Here is a 16,420-nt window from a genome sequence, read left to right on the forward strand (position 1 = left end):
AGACATCTTATTTTTTGCGGTCTTCTTCTTGTTATTTATTTTCTCAAAAATGGCGCACAGAGAAGAAGAAATGGTCAGTCGTTATTTAAAAAAAGAGAAAAGCAGCACTACCGCGAAAAGCAAAACGAATGAACAATCAACTGAAACATGCTGTACACACGACCTTAGAACCAACGAGCACAAGTACAACTCCAGCAAAAAGGCAAAGTTTACCAACCAAAGAACAATAATAAGAAACATATTCTGGGCCCTGTTCATAAAGTAGCAGATGTTTTTTTTTAAATTCTTTTTTTTTGGGGAGGGGGTGGGTGAGCGAGGGTGGGGGGGGGGTTATAAAATTAAATAGATACGATTATCTTAATCAATAATTTGTCACGCACTGAACTAACATGGAGCAACATCACCAGAAAAAAACGCATCATAACATCCACGTCGCTAAACAGGAACAAGCTCCACCCCGCCAATCCTCCGGACATGTCTCACCCTCTATCGGCCTGTCTGTCTCTCTCTCTCCCCAGGTCTCCTCCTTCCTCTGCTCTCTTTTCTGCACGTCAGAGGCAGCAACCGAGTGGGGGCCCCGTGTGTGTGTGTGTGTGTGTGTGTGTGTGTGTGTGTGTGTGTGTGTGTGTGTGTGTGTGTGTGTGTGTGTGTGTGTGTGTGTGTGTGTGTGTGTGTGTGTGTGTGTGTGTGTGTGTTCCCTTACCCTGAGAGTGGCTCAGCTGGGGCTACGTGTGTGTGACTGACCGCCTCGGAGACTACTGAACATAACATACCACCATTGTGCCATTTCATCGTCGCTCGCTGTTTAGCACACGCACGCACACACACGCGCACACACACACGCACACGCACACGCACACACACGTTCACGGTTTCCCTAGATGTTTGCAAACCACCTCAAAGTCCACTTCAGTAATATAGCTTGTGTTAAGGCAATGTCGTCACGCACGTGGCCTGAGGTGCAAGCAGAGAGGGAGCGTGTGAGCACGCACACGCGCACACACACACACACACACACACACACACACACACACTAAAAGAACCCTTTTTTTTCCGCAGAGATGACATCGGAATGGAAACCATCATTTCGTTATCTAACCAAACGCCATGCAGCTATCATCACTCACGTAAACACCCACTTGCATAAACTCTTTGCGAATGTACAGCCGTATAGACATTCTACCTCTGTTCACAACCCACCAAAAAAAGGCTCAGGTGTTTAAAATCCCAACCCCCAACCCCAACCCTAACCCCCCCCCACACACACCAAATGACAGCAATGCCGTCGCAAACTGCGTGTTCGCCTGGGCGGACTTGTTCTGAATTCAGAAATAAAAACATACCACATACCACCCCCCCCCCCCCCCCCCCCCCCAGGCAATGTAAACATAATTTCATTAGGATTGTCGTTAATAGTATTGCTTTCCCTACACAAACCAAGTTGTAGAAAGCTAGATTGTTTTTCTCTTCTTCTGTATAGAAACGTCTTCATTTAACGGCCAAGCAGGCCTTCATAGGAATGCATTATTATCTTATAAATCATATCTTTTAATATGTGCTTTTTTTCATCGCTAGACTTTTTTTTTTCTTTTAGACCTTATGCCCTCTTCTGATTTCTTTGCTTGAATAACAGTTTATCAGTTGACTGGTCTCTGTATGAAACATCAATACCTGAACGGAACCAGAGGATCAAACTCGGAACGACTCCAAACCTATTCCCACGTTCTGTCTGATCCTCTCTGACTGCATGGGACTTGGAAAAAACACACACTTAACACACACACACTTAACACACACACACACACACACACGTCCACCCACTCACTGACATTTTTCTGACATCCCATGTGCAAAAGGTATGTACATTTCTTTGTAAGAAAGAACATTGTAAGAACATTGTAAGTACAAATCCTACTGAACAACTAAAACAGTCATTATTAATGAGAATAATCAACTAAATGAAAACTGAATACAATTCGGAAATTGAAATGTCCAATGGAAATAAAATGTAATGCTTTAAATAAAATAAGAATAATCCATTAATAGCTCTACCACACACACATATATATATATATATTTTTATATTTCTTGTATATATTCTACAGACCTTTTGCATATGGGAAGTGCACACAGGACATCCCAAGACTGATTGACCCTCGTTAAAGTCCAAATGGTACCGAGCAGAGACCCCAGACTGTGCATAGAGATAGATTCTGTTCATCGTAAAAAACAAACAAAATAAAGACGTCTCTTCATATTGGTGTTGTGTAGAATCTGGGGGGGTCTCTCCGTTTTGGGTTGTGCTAGTTTTGGGAAATACCCATTTCTCCACCACAGTTATAATCAACTCTTATGCAATTCATTACTTTACAAATCTCAAATCTCATCCCATAATACTCACTAGATTTTGTTTAGTTGCTATTATTATTGTTAGAGGGTCTCTTTTTTTTTTTTTTTTTTAACTTCGGTCGTCATTCACGTTCTTTGTCTCTTTTTCGAGTCTTTCTCCGTAAAATCGCGGCAAAAACGAAAAACATACAAAAATTTTTAGCAAAACCCCCGACATGTGAACCCCAACATGTGGGCCGACTCGAGAGGAACCACAAACGACAACCAACAGACCTCTGGGCGGGCGGGGCGGCGCCCTTCATGTCTATTCAAACTCCTCCTCTTCCTCCTCCTCCTCCTCGTCTTCTGCCAGGTGATTGGACGCGCTGGGCGTGGCCGGGTCCGAGTCCTGAGTGAGCGTGGCCACGGTGACGATGCGCGGCGGGCTGCCGGGGCCCTCTCCTCCTCCTCCTCCTCCTCCTCCTCCTCCTCCTCCTCCGGCCTCCTCCTCCTCCTCCTCCTCCATGTCCTCCGTGGTGATGATGGCCACCGAGGCGCCCGCCTTCTTGTTCTGGTGGGTCTTGATGTGCTTGGACAGGTGGTCGCTGCGCATGAAGCGCTTGGCGCACTCAGGGCACTCGAAGCGCTTCTCGCCTGTGGAGGGAGGGGGAGGAGGGAGGGGGAGGGGGAGAGGGGAGGGGGGGGGGGAGAGGGGGGGGGAGCAGTGGCGTAAATATTAAGGATGCACCGAAATTTCGGCCACCGAAAAAATTTTCGGCCGAAAAGCGCATTTTCGGCTTTCGGCCGAAACACTTTTATCACCGAAACAACACGGCCGAAACAGGAAATTGTGATGACGCAAACAAAACCGCGGCCAGCACACACTTGTCTGGATAAGCGCCTCTGCTCCAACATGTCTGCGGTGTGGGCATGTTTCCATATATCTGAAAAAGACTAAATGTAGTAATCTAGAGAACCCAGCTACAACCTTGTTTTCATCCAAACAAGCCGTCTTTAGCGACGGCTCGCTATGAGACAGCTTCTATGAGCTGTCGGCTATCAGCCGCGAGCTTAGGGACCGTCTGCAAAGTGCCGACAGCTTCTATGAGCTGTCGGCTATCATCCGTGAGCTTAGGGACCGTCTGCAAAGTGCAAAACGGAAAACGGTGTTGTTGTTCTTTCAGTGCTAAATAAATATTTTTATACTTTTAATAATTGTAATTGATTTATTCTTTGAATTGCAATGCCTTGATTTTAGTGAGGTTAGTACACAGTCATAGCTATAAATGCAATGGTAGGCCTACTAATAATTGGCATAATAATTTATTTCGGTGTTTCGGTGTTTCGGTTTTCGGCCTTGGTTTCCTCATTTTCGGTTTTCGGTTTCGGCCAAGAATTTTCATTTCGGTGCATCCCTAGTAAATATCGACGGTGCAACCGGTGCAGCTGTCCGGGGCCCAGACGCCGTCAGGGGCCCGTGGAGGAATAAAAAATAAAAATAAAAAAATATATTGTTTTTGTGAATGAAATAGCTCGGGGGCGGGTCGGTAAGGTAGGCTAGCTGAGTGGCTGGTATGGGAGGAGGAATGATCATTTGTCCGAGGCGTCTCCCAGGCCAGAGTGGAGATATAAGCCGTTTCTCAATACCAAGTACGCGGACTACGTACTCGCGGACTTGGAAGTATGTACTTGGCAAGTCCGGACTTTCAAGTACAGACTTCCGAGAACGCGAGTCCGCACTCTGCACACTGGAACAGCAGCGGACTCGATGATGCATCCTGGGATATTTAACGGTCCCGAGTCCACACGAGTCACCTCCGATGCGTCCTCGGTACTTGATGACGCCACCACTGATGACGTTTACCGAGAACGCAAGTACACGAGAACACACGAGAACGAGAATTGAGAAACGGCTGTAATCTCTCCACCCAGTCCTGGCTCCTCCCTGAAGCCTCACGTCAGCGTGACAGGTTGACGAATGAACCAGGAGGGGGGGGGGGGGGGGTACGTTTCACCGTTGTCCAGAAATACCTCGCGGCGGGTACTGTGTTTGTTTGTTATTATCCCCCTGTCGCACCGAAGGGACGATTCTGTCGACCAATCAACGGACGGCATGTGTAGCTCAAACTTGCCGGGACCCTTTCAGGCGTCTCAGTACCTCAACGGAGGAGCACTGTGAGACGAGTACGGCTCAGTACGGCTCAGTCCGGGTCACGCCCACTTTTGGCGGTGGAAACGCGACCCGTGCCGAACCTTTGCAGACTGAACCGACCGGCACCCTGCGGTGGAAATGCAGCATATGTTACCTCCAGGTGTGTAGGTCGGGGATTGGTCATTACAAGCCTTTCCATCCAAATCCATCATTTAAGATTGAAGGAATGGAACAGTTTTTATGAATGAGACTTGTGTGGCCGTGTTCTCCACTGTCTCCTGCCTGGCTGTCACTCAAAAGGAGAGCACCATGTGTATGGACCTCTGGAGAATAAGTCCCGCCTCCGAGGCTCCCGGTTCCCTCGGTCAAACGTCTACGGGGGAATAACAAGGGGTTTATGAATGACCGTACACAACAAACTCTGTAGGGGGCGGAGAAGTAAAAGCCGCGTCACGTTTTGAACTACACACATTTTCCATCTAGTCTCGACTGGCTTTTTTGGATTGTCGGTGCCGTTAAACTAGTAAATGATTCCAAATGCTATTTTAACGGCACAGACAATCCAAAAAGCCAGTCGAGGCTAGATGGAAAATGTGTGTAGTTCAAAATGTCACGCAGCTTTTCCTTCTCCGCCCCCTACAGAGTTTGTTGTGTACGATCATTCATAAACCCTGTGTTATTATTATTTGACTGAGGGAACTGGGAGCCTCGGAGGCGGGACTTATTCTTCAGAGGTCTATTTATAAAGTAGTGTCAAAACATCACTCACAAGATCTACTCTGGTCTCCATTTGCCTCATCATATTCCAGTGGTTCCAGCATCTTCTCTTATGCCATCCAATGGATGTGGTCTTTATTTTCTATGCGCTGTATTCCTATGTTCAGTAGCTCTCTTATTAATGGAAAATTCTGCAGCCATTATTCTTGGGTTCATTTTTCAGTCTTTATGACAGCGTGTCTTACAACTTAATCAAAGACGGTGTACAGAAATGAACATTTAATCAGGGCCAATTAATTGAAGCAATTGATCTATTGAGAACTTTAAACTGCAGGGGTTCATTCCTTCCCTTAGCCCACGTCCTTTACTGACACACTCCACTGCCTCCTACTACTGTGACGACTAGGACTTAGTATTCAAGTATTCAAATCAGTATATTCAGTATTCGGTTATCAATGTGTTTTTTGACATCTATGCATATTGGGGGACTGCGGCTAGAAGGATAGGTAACATTTTGTCTGAATATCCCACATATATATGTACAGGCGATATACGTCAAATATGGACTGAGCGAATTAGCGTTTGATAGTTTTGGATAGTGTGTGGGTGTGTGGGTGGTGGCTGCTTGAGGCAGCCTCACCTGGCCCAGTCTGACTGGACTCCGTTCAAACATTCCGGTCGCACTTCATCCCGGCTGCCTCCAGTGTGAGGATACGTTAAGCCCTAACCCCCCCCCGGCCACTGGGCGTAAGTTGTTTAAGGGTTTTAATAATGAACTTACTAAGCAGCTATTTCATGTTCAAACAATCTCAAAAGACACCAAACAGCTCTACCTGCTCTACCTACCTGATAACATGTTGGTTATTTATGGCCCTTTTCCACCGACCAGCTAAACTTGCCTCGACTTAGCCCGCCTTTTCTTGCGTTTTGATCACCAAAATTTGGTACCTGGTACATTTTTAGTCTCACCTCTGTCGAGGTTCCAATGGCACATTTCCACCGCAGGGTGCGGGTCGGTTCAGTCTGCTAAGGTGCGGCACGGGTCGCGTTTCCATCGCCAAAAGTGGGCGTGACCCGGACTGAGCCGTACTGAGCCGTACTCGTCTCGCAGTACTCCTCCGTTGAGGTACTGAGACGCCTGAAAGGGTCCCGGCAAGTTTGAGCTACACACACCGTCCATTGATTGGTCGACAGAATCGTCCCTTCCGTGCGACGGGGGGGATAATAACAAACAAACACAGTACCCGCCGTGAGGTATATCTGGACAACGGCGAAAGCTTTGTTTATTGAAGAAAATGTTGTGCAAAAGTTTGCCGTCCTTCTTGGACGTCCTCCATTGTTGCTGTACCATGACGCGTGCTATGACGACCCTAACCCATGTTGAAGAGGTACTTTATTCTAGATGGAAACACGACGTTCCTGGAACCAAACCAAGTCGCGCCACGCTAAGTCGTGGCGAGTTGAGCTGGTGCCGTCGGTGGAAAAGAGGCATTAGTGAGCACGAATAGAACCGGAAGCGATGCTTTTCCCCCTCCATGACGATATGTCCCCCACCGCAGCGCCCTGTGTGATTTATCACCGGGTAAACAGCACTAGTCCTGCCCTGGAATGTGTTTCTGCACAATGTTCCGACCACCTTTGGAATAATTGGAAGTAGGCCTTACGCTCGCTACTTAAGAAACCACGTGTGTTCAGAAACGTATCGGCTGAAGAAGCAGGCAGGGTTTGTCATGTTATTAAATCTATTGTTATTCAGGCGTTGGCCATTAGGGGTCATCCAAACCCAGTACCCTCTGGGCAGGGAGTCCATGCAACCTACTACAAGCTACCATAAGCGACTACAAGTGACTACAAGCTTTCTACTGCATGCTACTACAAGCTGGCTAATACAAGCTACTACCAGCGACTACCAGCCTGTAGTAACACACTTCCCCGTATGCCTGGGTCGCAGGCGGCAGAGGCGTATCCAAGGGCGACACATCCCCCGCAAAAAGGCTTCCCTAAGGCTGGCTTTACACGACAAAATATTTGATCAGATGTGCCTTTCGTTTAGACGGTAACAGCGTTGCGAAATCTTAAAAACGCTCCACCGTTGCGTTTCCATCTAAAGGGTTAACAACGCAAAAGGTGGTGCGTCACGTCCGCGTGCAGCACACGTGGCAATCCACAACAAACAAACATGTCGGATTTCACCACACTTTTGCGTCACTGTGTGCGCACAGATTTCCACCCAAAGACGCTTGTCTAAACGCGGAATGAAAAGTGGGAACGCCAACGCCACTTTTGCGGTTTGTGTTCAGATCGTTGTCGTGTGAAGCCAGCCTGAGAAAATGTCAATATGTAAAAAAAAAATGGAAGGAGAGTTTGCCGTCCACATCTCCGCAGAGCTTTGCAAACCGAGTCCAGGTCCCCCTCCACCGAACCCAGCCAAGACCCCGCCCCAACCTCGCCCCCTCCACCCCCCCCCCCCGCCCCTCCACCCCGCCCCGACCCCGCCCCTCCACGACCCCGCCCCCGCCCCTCCACCCCGCCCCCTCCACCCCACCCCTCCACCCCGACCCTCCACCCAGCCCTGACCCCGCCCCCTCCACCCAACCCCGCCCCGACCCCTCCACCCCGCCCCGCCCCCTCCACCCAGCCCTGACCCCGCCCCCTCCACCCAGCCCTGACCCCGCCCCCTCCACCCAACCCCGCCCCCTCCACCCCGCCCCGCCCCCTCCACCCAGCCCCGACCCCGCCCCCTCCACCCCGCCCCGACCCCTCCACCCCGCCCCGACCCCGCCCTGACCCCGCCCCCTCCACCCCGCCCCGACCCCTCCACCCAGCCCCGCCCCCTCCACCCCGCCCTGACCCCGCCCCTCCACCCCGACCCCTCCACCCAGCCCTGACCCCGCCCCCTCCACCCCGCCCCCGCCCTGACCCCGCCCCCTCCGCCCAGCCCCGCCCCCTCCACCCAGCCCCGCCCCCTCCACCCCGCCCTGACCCCGCCCCTCCACCCCGACCCCTCCACCCAGCCCTGACCCCGCCCCCTCCACCCCGCCCCCGCCCTGACCCCGCCCCCTCCGCCCAGCCCCGCCCCCTCCACCCCGCCCCCTCCACCCCGCCCCGACCCCGCCCTGACCCCGCCCCTCCACCCCGCCCCGACCCCGCCCCTCCACCCCGCCCCCGCCCCGACCCCGCCCCTCCACCCAGCCCCGCCCCGCCCCCTCCACCCCGCCCCGCCCCTCCACCCCGCCCTGCTCACCTGTGTGCGTCCTGCGGTGCCGCTGCAGCTCGTCGGAGCGCGTGAAGCGCTTCCCGCAGAAGATCCAGTTGCAGACGAAGGGCCGCTCGCCCGTGTGCCAGCGCAGGTGCGCCCGCAGGTGGGACGTCTTGCCGTAGACCTTCCCGCAGCCCTCCATGTGACACACGTGCTGCTTCTTCTTGGAGGGGTCCCCGCTGTTCCTGACACACGCACACACACACACACACACACACACACACACACACATTGTGGTTAGCGGCGTTCATGTGTGTGATTACTAGCATTCAAATGAGTAGTGTGTGTGTGTGTGTGTGTGTGTGTGTGTGTCCACCTACTTTAACGCGTCATTTTTCAGTTTATGAGCTTATGATAGTATATATATGCAATTATTTAAAAATTGATTATCGATACAAAAGTTTAGCTGCGATAAAAAGAGTCAAGTAACTAGCGTATTTTGAACGTTGCCTCAGCGAAAACAATGAAACGATTCTCCGCTCTCTGCTTTGGCTTCATGAACGGATTAACGTGAGAGAGAGCTCCAGTGGACCTGATGCACCGGCACAGACCTCCTCACTGAACCCGTGTCTGAGTGAAAGTGGACCACTGGAGCAGCAGAACCAGAACAGAAATACATCGGCTCCGCCGGCCACAAGGCCCCGGTCGCCCAGAATACTAACAAACCCAGTGAGAAGCACATGACCACCACCTGCTACTGCTGGGCACTACGACCCAAAATTGATATCACACCGTTTCACGGTATATGACGGTATTTTTTTTCAGGTGTTCACTAGTGCTGCCACTAAGGACTGATTTTATAACGACTAATCTTCTAAAAAAAAAAAAGAAGAAAAATACGCAGCTATGCTGCTCGCGTTTACACTTGCGTGCATGGCGGGGTTTAAAACATATCTTCCAACGTAATATTAAGTATTATAAAACGGGTGGCTTAAATCAAGCGATCTGATTGGTTCCCAACTGTTATATATTGAGCGTATACACACAGCTATGACGCCCGTTCAGTTTACAGAGTTCAGTATCACTCCGCGCCTAACTTGAACTGTTGTTTATTTATATATAAAAGCGATAGCGTAGTTCACTGAAGCCTAAAAACATGTTGATTACTGGAGAGGGTGGAAATGTTGTAAAGCAATAGGCACACGGTGAGTGAACTCGATAGTAGGCTAAATTGCCGGCGAACCGAGCTACCGTCTCTAGCCTTCTCTCTGAAGGACGCTACAGTGCGTTGCATAGCAACCGCCGTACACTTTGCTGGCAGCCAGGAGGGACTACTTTTTTGTATTCGTTAAAAAAAATGCTTTTCCGACTTTCTAGCTTTTTCAAAATTGTGGGTGTCTATGACTTTCATTTCGCCATACTTACGTAACCGTTTTATAAAAGCAATAGATCACTTCAGTCAGTGGTATACGCTCATTATACCACAGTTAAGGGGGTCGCCGTCCCTCCGCTGCGCGTCAGGACGGACAATGCCCCTTAACTGTGGTATAATGACCGTATACCACAGCCTGTCATGATCTATTGCTTAAATATAACGCAGGTGCGCAAGGCAGCCACGCCAACATTGTTTTCAACCGCTCAGTACCGCGCCGGATTAATTCCCAAGTTTTGAAAATAAAATAAAGTATTTGAAGCAAATAAGCGATGCGGTTTTTGATTTGTTTATTTGGTTTTGAATTAATAGTTTGTGATGCATGCATCGGCTTTGAGTTGGTTTGTTACTTTGAAATCCCATACGCTCGCAACACACACACACGCACACACGCACGCACACACGCACACACGCACGCACACATTCACAGCCGCACCCACTACAACCTGCCGATCTTCAATCAAAACAACATCAAGTAAGTGATGCCTCACGCAGTCGTACCGTGCGTGTGTAGAAGCGCAACATTGAAAAGGTTCCTGTCTGACACAGTCACGCGGCGCAGCGTTCCAAACGTTGTGTAATCAGATACCGGTATGGCGGAATATTAAAAATTCCATCTCATAACGACAATACACACGCCGGTATTCAGTGTGAAGCGGTACACCTCACGCAGGGCACACCTTCTCTGAGACCTGTGTGCATGCGTGTCAGTGCGTGCGTGTGTGCGTGCGTGCGTGCGTGAGTGAGTGAGTGAGTGAGTGAGTGAGTGAGTGAGTGAGTGAGTGAGTGAGTGAGTGAGTGAGTGAGTGAGTGAGTGAGTGAGTGAGTGCGTGCGTGCGTGCGTGCGTGCGTGCGTGCGTGCGTGCGTGCGTGCGTGCGTGCGTGCGTGCGTGCGTGCGTGCGTGCGTGCCTGAGTGTGTGCGTGCGTGCGTGCGTGCGTGCCTGAGTGTGTGCGTGCGTGCGTGCGTGCGTGCGTGCCTGAGTGCGTGCGTGCGTGCGTGTGTGCGTGCGTGCCTGCGTGCGTGCGTGCGTGCGTGCGTGCGTGCGTGCGCGCTCTGGATCAGTTACCTCCCCTCGCTGTCGCGGCAGTTGGGACAGGAGCAGGCGACGCGCCGCAGCCTCTTGCTGGGCGGGCCCTCCTGGTCCGATGAGTTCTGGACCAGCTGGTCTGGACTCATGGAGGAGCCCGATGCCACGTTGCCCACGGTGACCGTCACCGGCGGCGACTGAACTTTGACCCCCTCTTGACCCTGTGGTTGACCTGAGGGTTGCAGGTCCAAAGGGAACGCCGTTTAGAGAGATCGGTGGACGCGGTCAGCTTCCCCCATGAGGTGGTTGAGAAAGTGCACTGATACGAGTAGAGCTAGGAGCTAGGAGCTAGGAGTGTTGCCCGGACTGGCTAAACTGCTGAATCGCTTTTGTTTTTTTAAATCATTGCTAGTAGGGGTGGGAAAAATAATCGATTCTTCGATGCATGGCGATTCTCTCCAGAACGATTCCGTCTCGATGCAGATTTTCTGTTATTTTTTCATTTTCGCCTGCTGCAACTTTCTGTTGGCCTGCTGCAGAGCGCTACAGAAAACTCTCCTTTCTGCCTGCGGGTTCTCTGCGCAGAGAACCGACTTTATCTGATATGAAATATTAGATAAGGTGATTCATCTGTTGATTGTCTTTAATGATCATCACACAAGTAGGAAGTGATTAGCAAACTCTGAGTAGCAAACTCAGATGTATAGATACATCTTTTTGAAAATCCTGCATGGAAATGTACATAAAAAATGTTGCATCGAGATGCATCGATAATCGTTTTAGAGTCGAATCGTTGACCTCTGAATCTGAATCTAATTGAATCTTGAGGTGCCAAGAGATCCCCGCCCCTAGTTGATAAGACAGTTCAATAATACGGGGGTTACTGGAACCTCCACAGATCAAACAGGAAGACAGCCCAGGAAGATTAGGAAGTGTTACGATGTCCTCGTCCTGTTCTCTGTCTGTTTACTAAGAGTTAAACCAACAGGTCAGTAGCTACCTATCGTCTGTACTGGGCGGCTGAAATTGCTGCAGCCCCGTGTGTCCCGTGCTGCTAATGCCCCTGTGCATGCATGGCGTGTCTGTGGCTAACTACGGCGTGACGCGGCGCGCGCTTTACCCTGGAGGCTGGTGATGGTGAGGGGCACGCCTTGCATCTGGACGCCGGCCGCACCCAGCCCGGCGATGCTGACCGTCTGCACCCCGGAGCCCGGGTTGATCTGGGCCGCGCTCAGCGTGAGCGGAGCCCCGCCCAGGGACACCAGCCCCCCGGCCCCCACGCCGCCCACGGGGGCCAGCGTCAGCTGCTGCTGCAGCGTGGCGCCCAGGCCCCCCTGCAGAGACACGCCGCCGGGGAGCTGCAGGGTCTGCCACGTGATCTGGCCGTTGGACGACATGGTGGGGGCCCGGATGAGCACCTGCGCCGGGTTCTGGAAGGCCTGGATGGGCTGCAGGGTCTGCCCGGGGGCCAGCTGCAGGGTCTGGATGTGCTGCGCCTGCTGGCCGGGGGCCTGGCCCTGGGGCTGCAGCTGGATCTGCTGCAGCACCTGGTGGCCCATCTGGCCCAGGATCACCTGCTGGATGGCGCCGCTCATGTCGGGCTGGCCCTGCAGCCCGTTGGCCAGGCCGGGGGAGTCCAGCTCGCCGCTCTGCTGACCCTGCGCGTCCGCTCCGCCGCCGCCGCCGCCGTCCAGCCCGGCGCACACCACCTGGCCGCCGTCCGACATCCCGTCGCCGCCGGCGACCGTCGTCACGGTTCCGGCCGTGCCCGTCCCGGACACGGCCGTCGTGGTGACCAGCTGGTTGCCGTTGGCGAAAGAAAAAGTGCCGTCGGCCGACTGAATGAGCTGCACGGCGCCGCCGCCGCCGCCGCCGCCGCCGCCCACATTGTTAATGACGGGCAGCGCCAGGGTCATGCCCCCGAGGTTGATGGGCACCGTCATCATGGGCGCCTGGGCGCCCGACAGAGCCTGCAGCTGGATGGGGAAGGACTGGGCGGGCCGGATCTGCAGCGGGACCCCCTGGTTGGCCGAGCTGGTGAGGATGGCCTGCTGGTTGGCCGGCTGCAGGATGGCCTGGCCCTGCGCCTGCGTCTGGATGAGCTGCATCTGCTCGGGGAGGCCGGCGATGGAGGCCGTCTGCGCGGGGCCGATGTGGATCTGCTGGCCGTCGGCCGTCTGCAGCTGGGGGATGACCTGGTACTGGACGCCGCCGCCCGCGCTCGGCATGTTCTGGACCTGGATGATTTGGAATTGCTGCTGCTGCTGCTGCTGCTGCTGATTGGCCGCCATGCTGTTGGCCCCGCCCATCGCCTTCATCTGCCCCGGAAGGAGGAAGGAAGACGAGTGATGAGACTTCCACACTTTCACCCGAGTTTTCGGCGAGACGGAGAGGAAATGAAACCCCCCGCCCCCCCCCCCCCCCCCGAGCGCCTCACCTTGCGCCCGCCGGCGGAGCTCTCGCAGGGCATGGTGGTGGCCAGCGTCACCCCCACCGGCTGCTGGGCGCTGTCCTTGGCCATGGCGGGCGCGGCGGTGATGATCTGCCAGCCGTTGCCCGTGAACTGGGCGGGCACCAGCTCCAGCTGCTGGGGCAGCAGGGCCTGGGCCCCGCCCGATGTGTCCAACACGAACTGGCCCCCCTGGAGCTGGGTGGCCTGCAAGGGGATCTGCTGGACCTGCTGCTGGACCTGCTGCTGGGCGCCCTCCACAACCCCCTGGCCTCCGATCTTACTGCAGGTGGCCGCGAGCAGAGCCAGCGGAGAGGGCTGCGAGGGCTCCTGGAGGCGGGGGGGGGGGGATGGGGGAGGAGGAGGAGGGGGGGGGGGGGGGGAGAAAATAAGAGAGAGGCCGATTGGGGTGGAGAGAGAGAGAGAGAGAGAGAGAGAGAGAGAGAGAGAGAGAGAGAGAGAGAGAGAGAGAGAGAGAGAGAGAGAGAGGCTGTTACGGGGGTGGGCGTGTAACAGGAAGCAGGAGTGGGTGGGCGTGTGAGAACACACATTTCTCTTTCCTCGGTGCATTCGAGAAGAAAATACCTCCTTCTCGTTTTCTCTCTCTTGCCCTCTCTCTCTCTCTTTCGTTTCAAGGGAACTAGGTCGCTAGAAAACCTTTAGTGCCCTACACCTATTACACTCTACAGTAGACACTGTTTTTTAGGACTATAATGACAAGACCACTGTGAATATGTACTTATTAAACAACATAAGATGTACTTAGAAATCTGACCATTATACACAAAAGAAATTAATGTACGCAACACCAGACACAAATCCTCAAATAACAATAATAACACCATCAAAAGCAATCAATCTAGCAAAAAAAGTGATTAAAATTGGCTGCATAGCAATGATTTCGAGGCCGTTCCTCCACAGTTGTATTGTAATATCACACGGTGGTATTACAGCGGGCTGGCGGAGGAACTATTGCGGTACTAGTCACAGCGGCTGGAGGGGGCTGGTTGTTCTCAGAAGGCAGCCTCCAAAAAAAAGCCGAAGTGAACACAGCAGAGAAACGCCCCCAAGTGCTTCTGGCGCACACACACACACACACACACACACACACACACGCACACACACACAACACACACAACACAACACAGAACCCAGTACATCCGTGGCCCGTACCTGGGATCCAGAACTTTTGCCCTTTTTAGATGCTTTCACTCCTTCAGTTCCCGATGTTTCCTTCTTCAAGTCTGCGAAATGATAAAAAAGAAAAACAACAAAAAAAAGTTTCGTTGCAGGATCATGTGCAGATAAAAGTATCTACGTATTTACATGTCTGACTAACTGTATTTGCCTAGCAGGGTCCAAAGTGTACACAACATGGCCAGTACGCACATTGCAAAGTGGTCCGAATGTTTCTGCCACACACAAGACATTGCAACAAAAAAAATCGCCCCACAAATGAGGAGGATCAAGCGTGGATATAATTAACCAGTCGCCTCATCATCCACATCAAAAGGGGACAGAAGCCCTTTTCTGTCCGGGGCGGCCGAAAGAGGGGGTGGGGAGAGGGGAGTGTACCTACCGCTCATAACGCATTAATATACCGAGGGAGAGGTGTACTTCAAGACAGAAGGCCGGACGGGGATTGTGACGGAGGCAGGCAGCGGCAGCAGCGGAGGACGGCCTCTATTTTTTCCGCGAATGGTTGGCGCTGGGCTGTGGCGTATCTTCCCGTTTGACGAAACCACCCACCCGCCACGAAGGGCGGTACCAAGGAAGGACGGTGGAACGGCGAATAACGGAGAGAAAAAGCCCCCGTCCCCTCGCTCTCCTAACCTCAAACGGCGAATATTCCTCTTTTCGGAGAACGCATGGATGGTCCAGAAACGAACAGAATTTGGCTTGGCGAGAATTATGTCCAGAGCACCAAGTTGGCGTTAGTGTGATGGCAGAGGCCCACCCACTGCCATTTAAGCACCAAGCCAACACCCTCTCGGCTCCTCTGCTCGTCGCGAGGGTTTCCTCTCGCCGCCCCGCGGTGCGCCCTTTGTCGCCGTTCTTCATGCAAAAACGACCGCTACCCGCATCTGTATTTGGTGTGAATTCTTTATTTCTTGGACAATTGATTTAGCAAAAAAGATACAAGGGAGAGAAAGCTGTTGGCTTTTGTGGGCGGACGCGCTCCTCCCACTTATTCAGATTGGACGACGGGATTCCGCGTGCGAGGGTCGAGATGGGAGTTGTATTTGGAGAAGCCTCGCCTTCTCCGCCGCGAGCCGGCGCGCAGGACTACGGCTCCCGTGGTGCACCGCGCGGCGGCGTTCGGTTTAGTCATGTTGGTTTGAGAGGTGGAGGCGAATGGGCGGGGCTTCGTGTTGTGGGGGTGGGGGGGGTTGGGCAAATAAATAAGGGGGCAGGAGGCGTGTGATAAATTCCCCCTGTTCTGTTTTAATTGTGAGGGTCACATTTTGGTGAATATAAGAAAGTAGTCCTCAATTAATGCGTTAAGGACATTCTTGCTGAAGCATAGAATAGGAATAATAGGGTTAGGGTTATTATATATATATATATATGCCTATTATGTAGCCTCTGTCTATTAAGATTATAACATTTAACCTTTAAAGGGACATGTTGTACCGTAGTATTAACATATGTTGTCCCGCTATCATAAATCCACAAGACTTAAACTAATGCTGAGACGAAGAATGAGGGACCTGACCTGACAGCTGTCAGTCATCGTTCACGGAGGAGGAGGAACCTAAACTCTTATCAACTTATCAACCTCGCCGTGAACACCAGGTTGCGGTTTGTCGTCACCAGCAGCAGCAGCAGCCATTGGTTATGGAGTTAAGGAGGGGCAGCGGAGGGGGGGGGGGGGGGGGGGGGGGGGGGGGGGCTGGCTGTTTGTTTTGCAGCGCTGGAGGCAGTTGGGAACGGCCTGCTACTACTGCGGGCTCTGACACTAACTAACTAACTAACTAACCAAACTAACTAACGCTCTGGGTTCTCTCTCCTTCAGCTCAGTGGCAGCAGCCCGTACACACGTGTGTGTTTTTTGTTTTTTTACAATAACTGCATTGCATACATGCATATATAAAAATGGAAGCACAAGACACG

General features: G+C 52.6%; 1 protein-coding gene across 2 annotated transcripts; it reads right to left on the reverse strand.

Moving 5' to 3' along the window:
* Window positions 1-1,406: 1,406 nt before the first annotated feature.
* On the reverse strand, window positions 1,407-15,140 carry sp4 (sp4 transcription factor). 2 transcript variants are annotated; one of them, XM_084484472.1, is made up of 7 exons: window positions 14,886-15,140; window positions 14,480-14,550; window positions 13,295-13,636; window positions 11,978-13,175; window positions 10,897-11,089; window positions 8,442-8,635; window positions 1,407-2,982 (listed from the first exon to the last, which is right to left on the reverse strand). In XM_084484472.1, the coding sequence occupies exons 1-7, from the start codon at window positions 14,890-14,892 to the stop codon at window positions 2,654-2,656; spliced, it is 2,334 nt and encodes a 777-aa protein (XP_084340598.1). In that variant the 5' UTR covers window positions 14,893-15,140; the 3' UTR covers window positions 1,407-2,653. The 2 variants fall into 2 exon arrangements, with proteins under 2 accessions (XP_084340598.1, XP_084340597.1); XM_084484471.1 differs by having other exon boundaries at window positions 8,442-8,641.
* Window positions 15,141-16,420: the final 1,280 nt, after the last annotated feature.

This window comes from Micromesistius poutassou (assembly GCF_964030765.1).
Source record: "Micromesistius poutassou genome assembly, chromosome: 20".
Classification (NCBI taxonomy): domain Eukaryota; kingdom Metazoa; phylum Chordata; class Actinopteri; order Gadiformes; family Gadidae; genus Micromesistius; species Micromesistius poutassou.

What these genes read in the sequence shown, in the direction of transcription:
- sp4 (XM_084484471.1), bottom strand. An exon ending in GCAAAAGTTCTGGATCCCAG is followed by an intron (nt 13,637 to 14,479) that starts GTACGGGCCACG and finishes CCCCGCCTCCAG; the next exon opens with GAGCCCTCGCAGCCCTCTCC. An exon ending in GCACCGCAGGACGCACACAG is followed by an intron (nt 2,983 to 8,441) that starts GTGAGCAGGGCG and finishes CTCCCTCCACAG; the next exon opens with GCGAGAAGCGCTTCGAGTGC.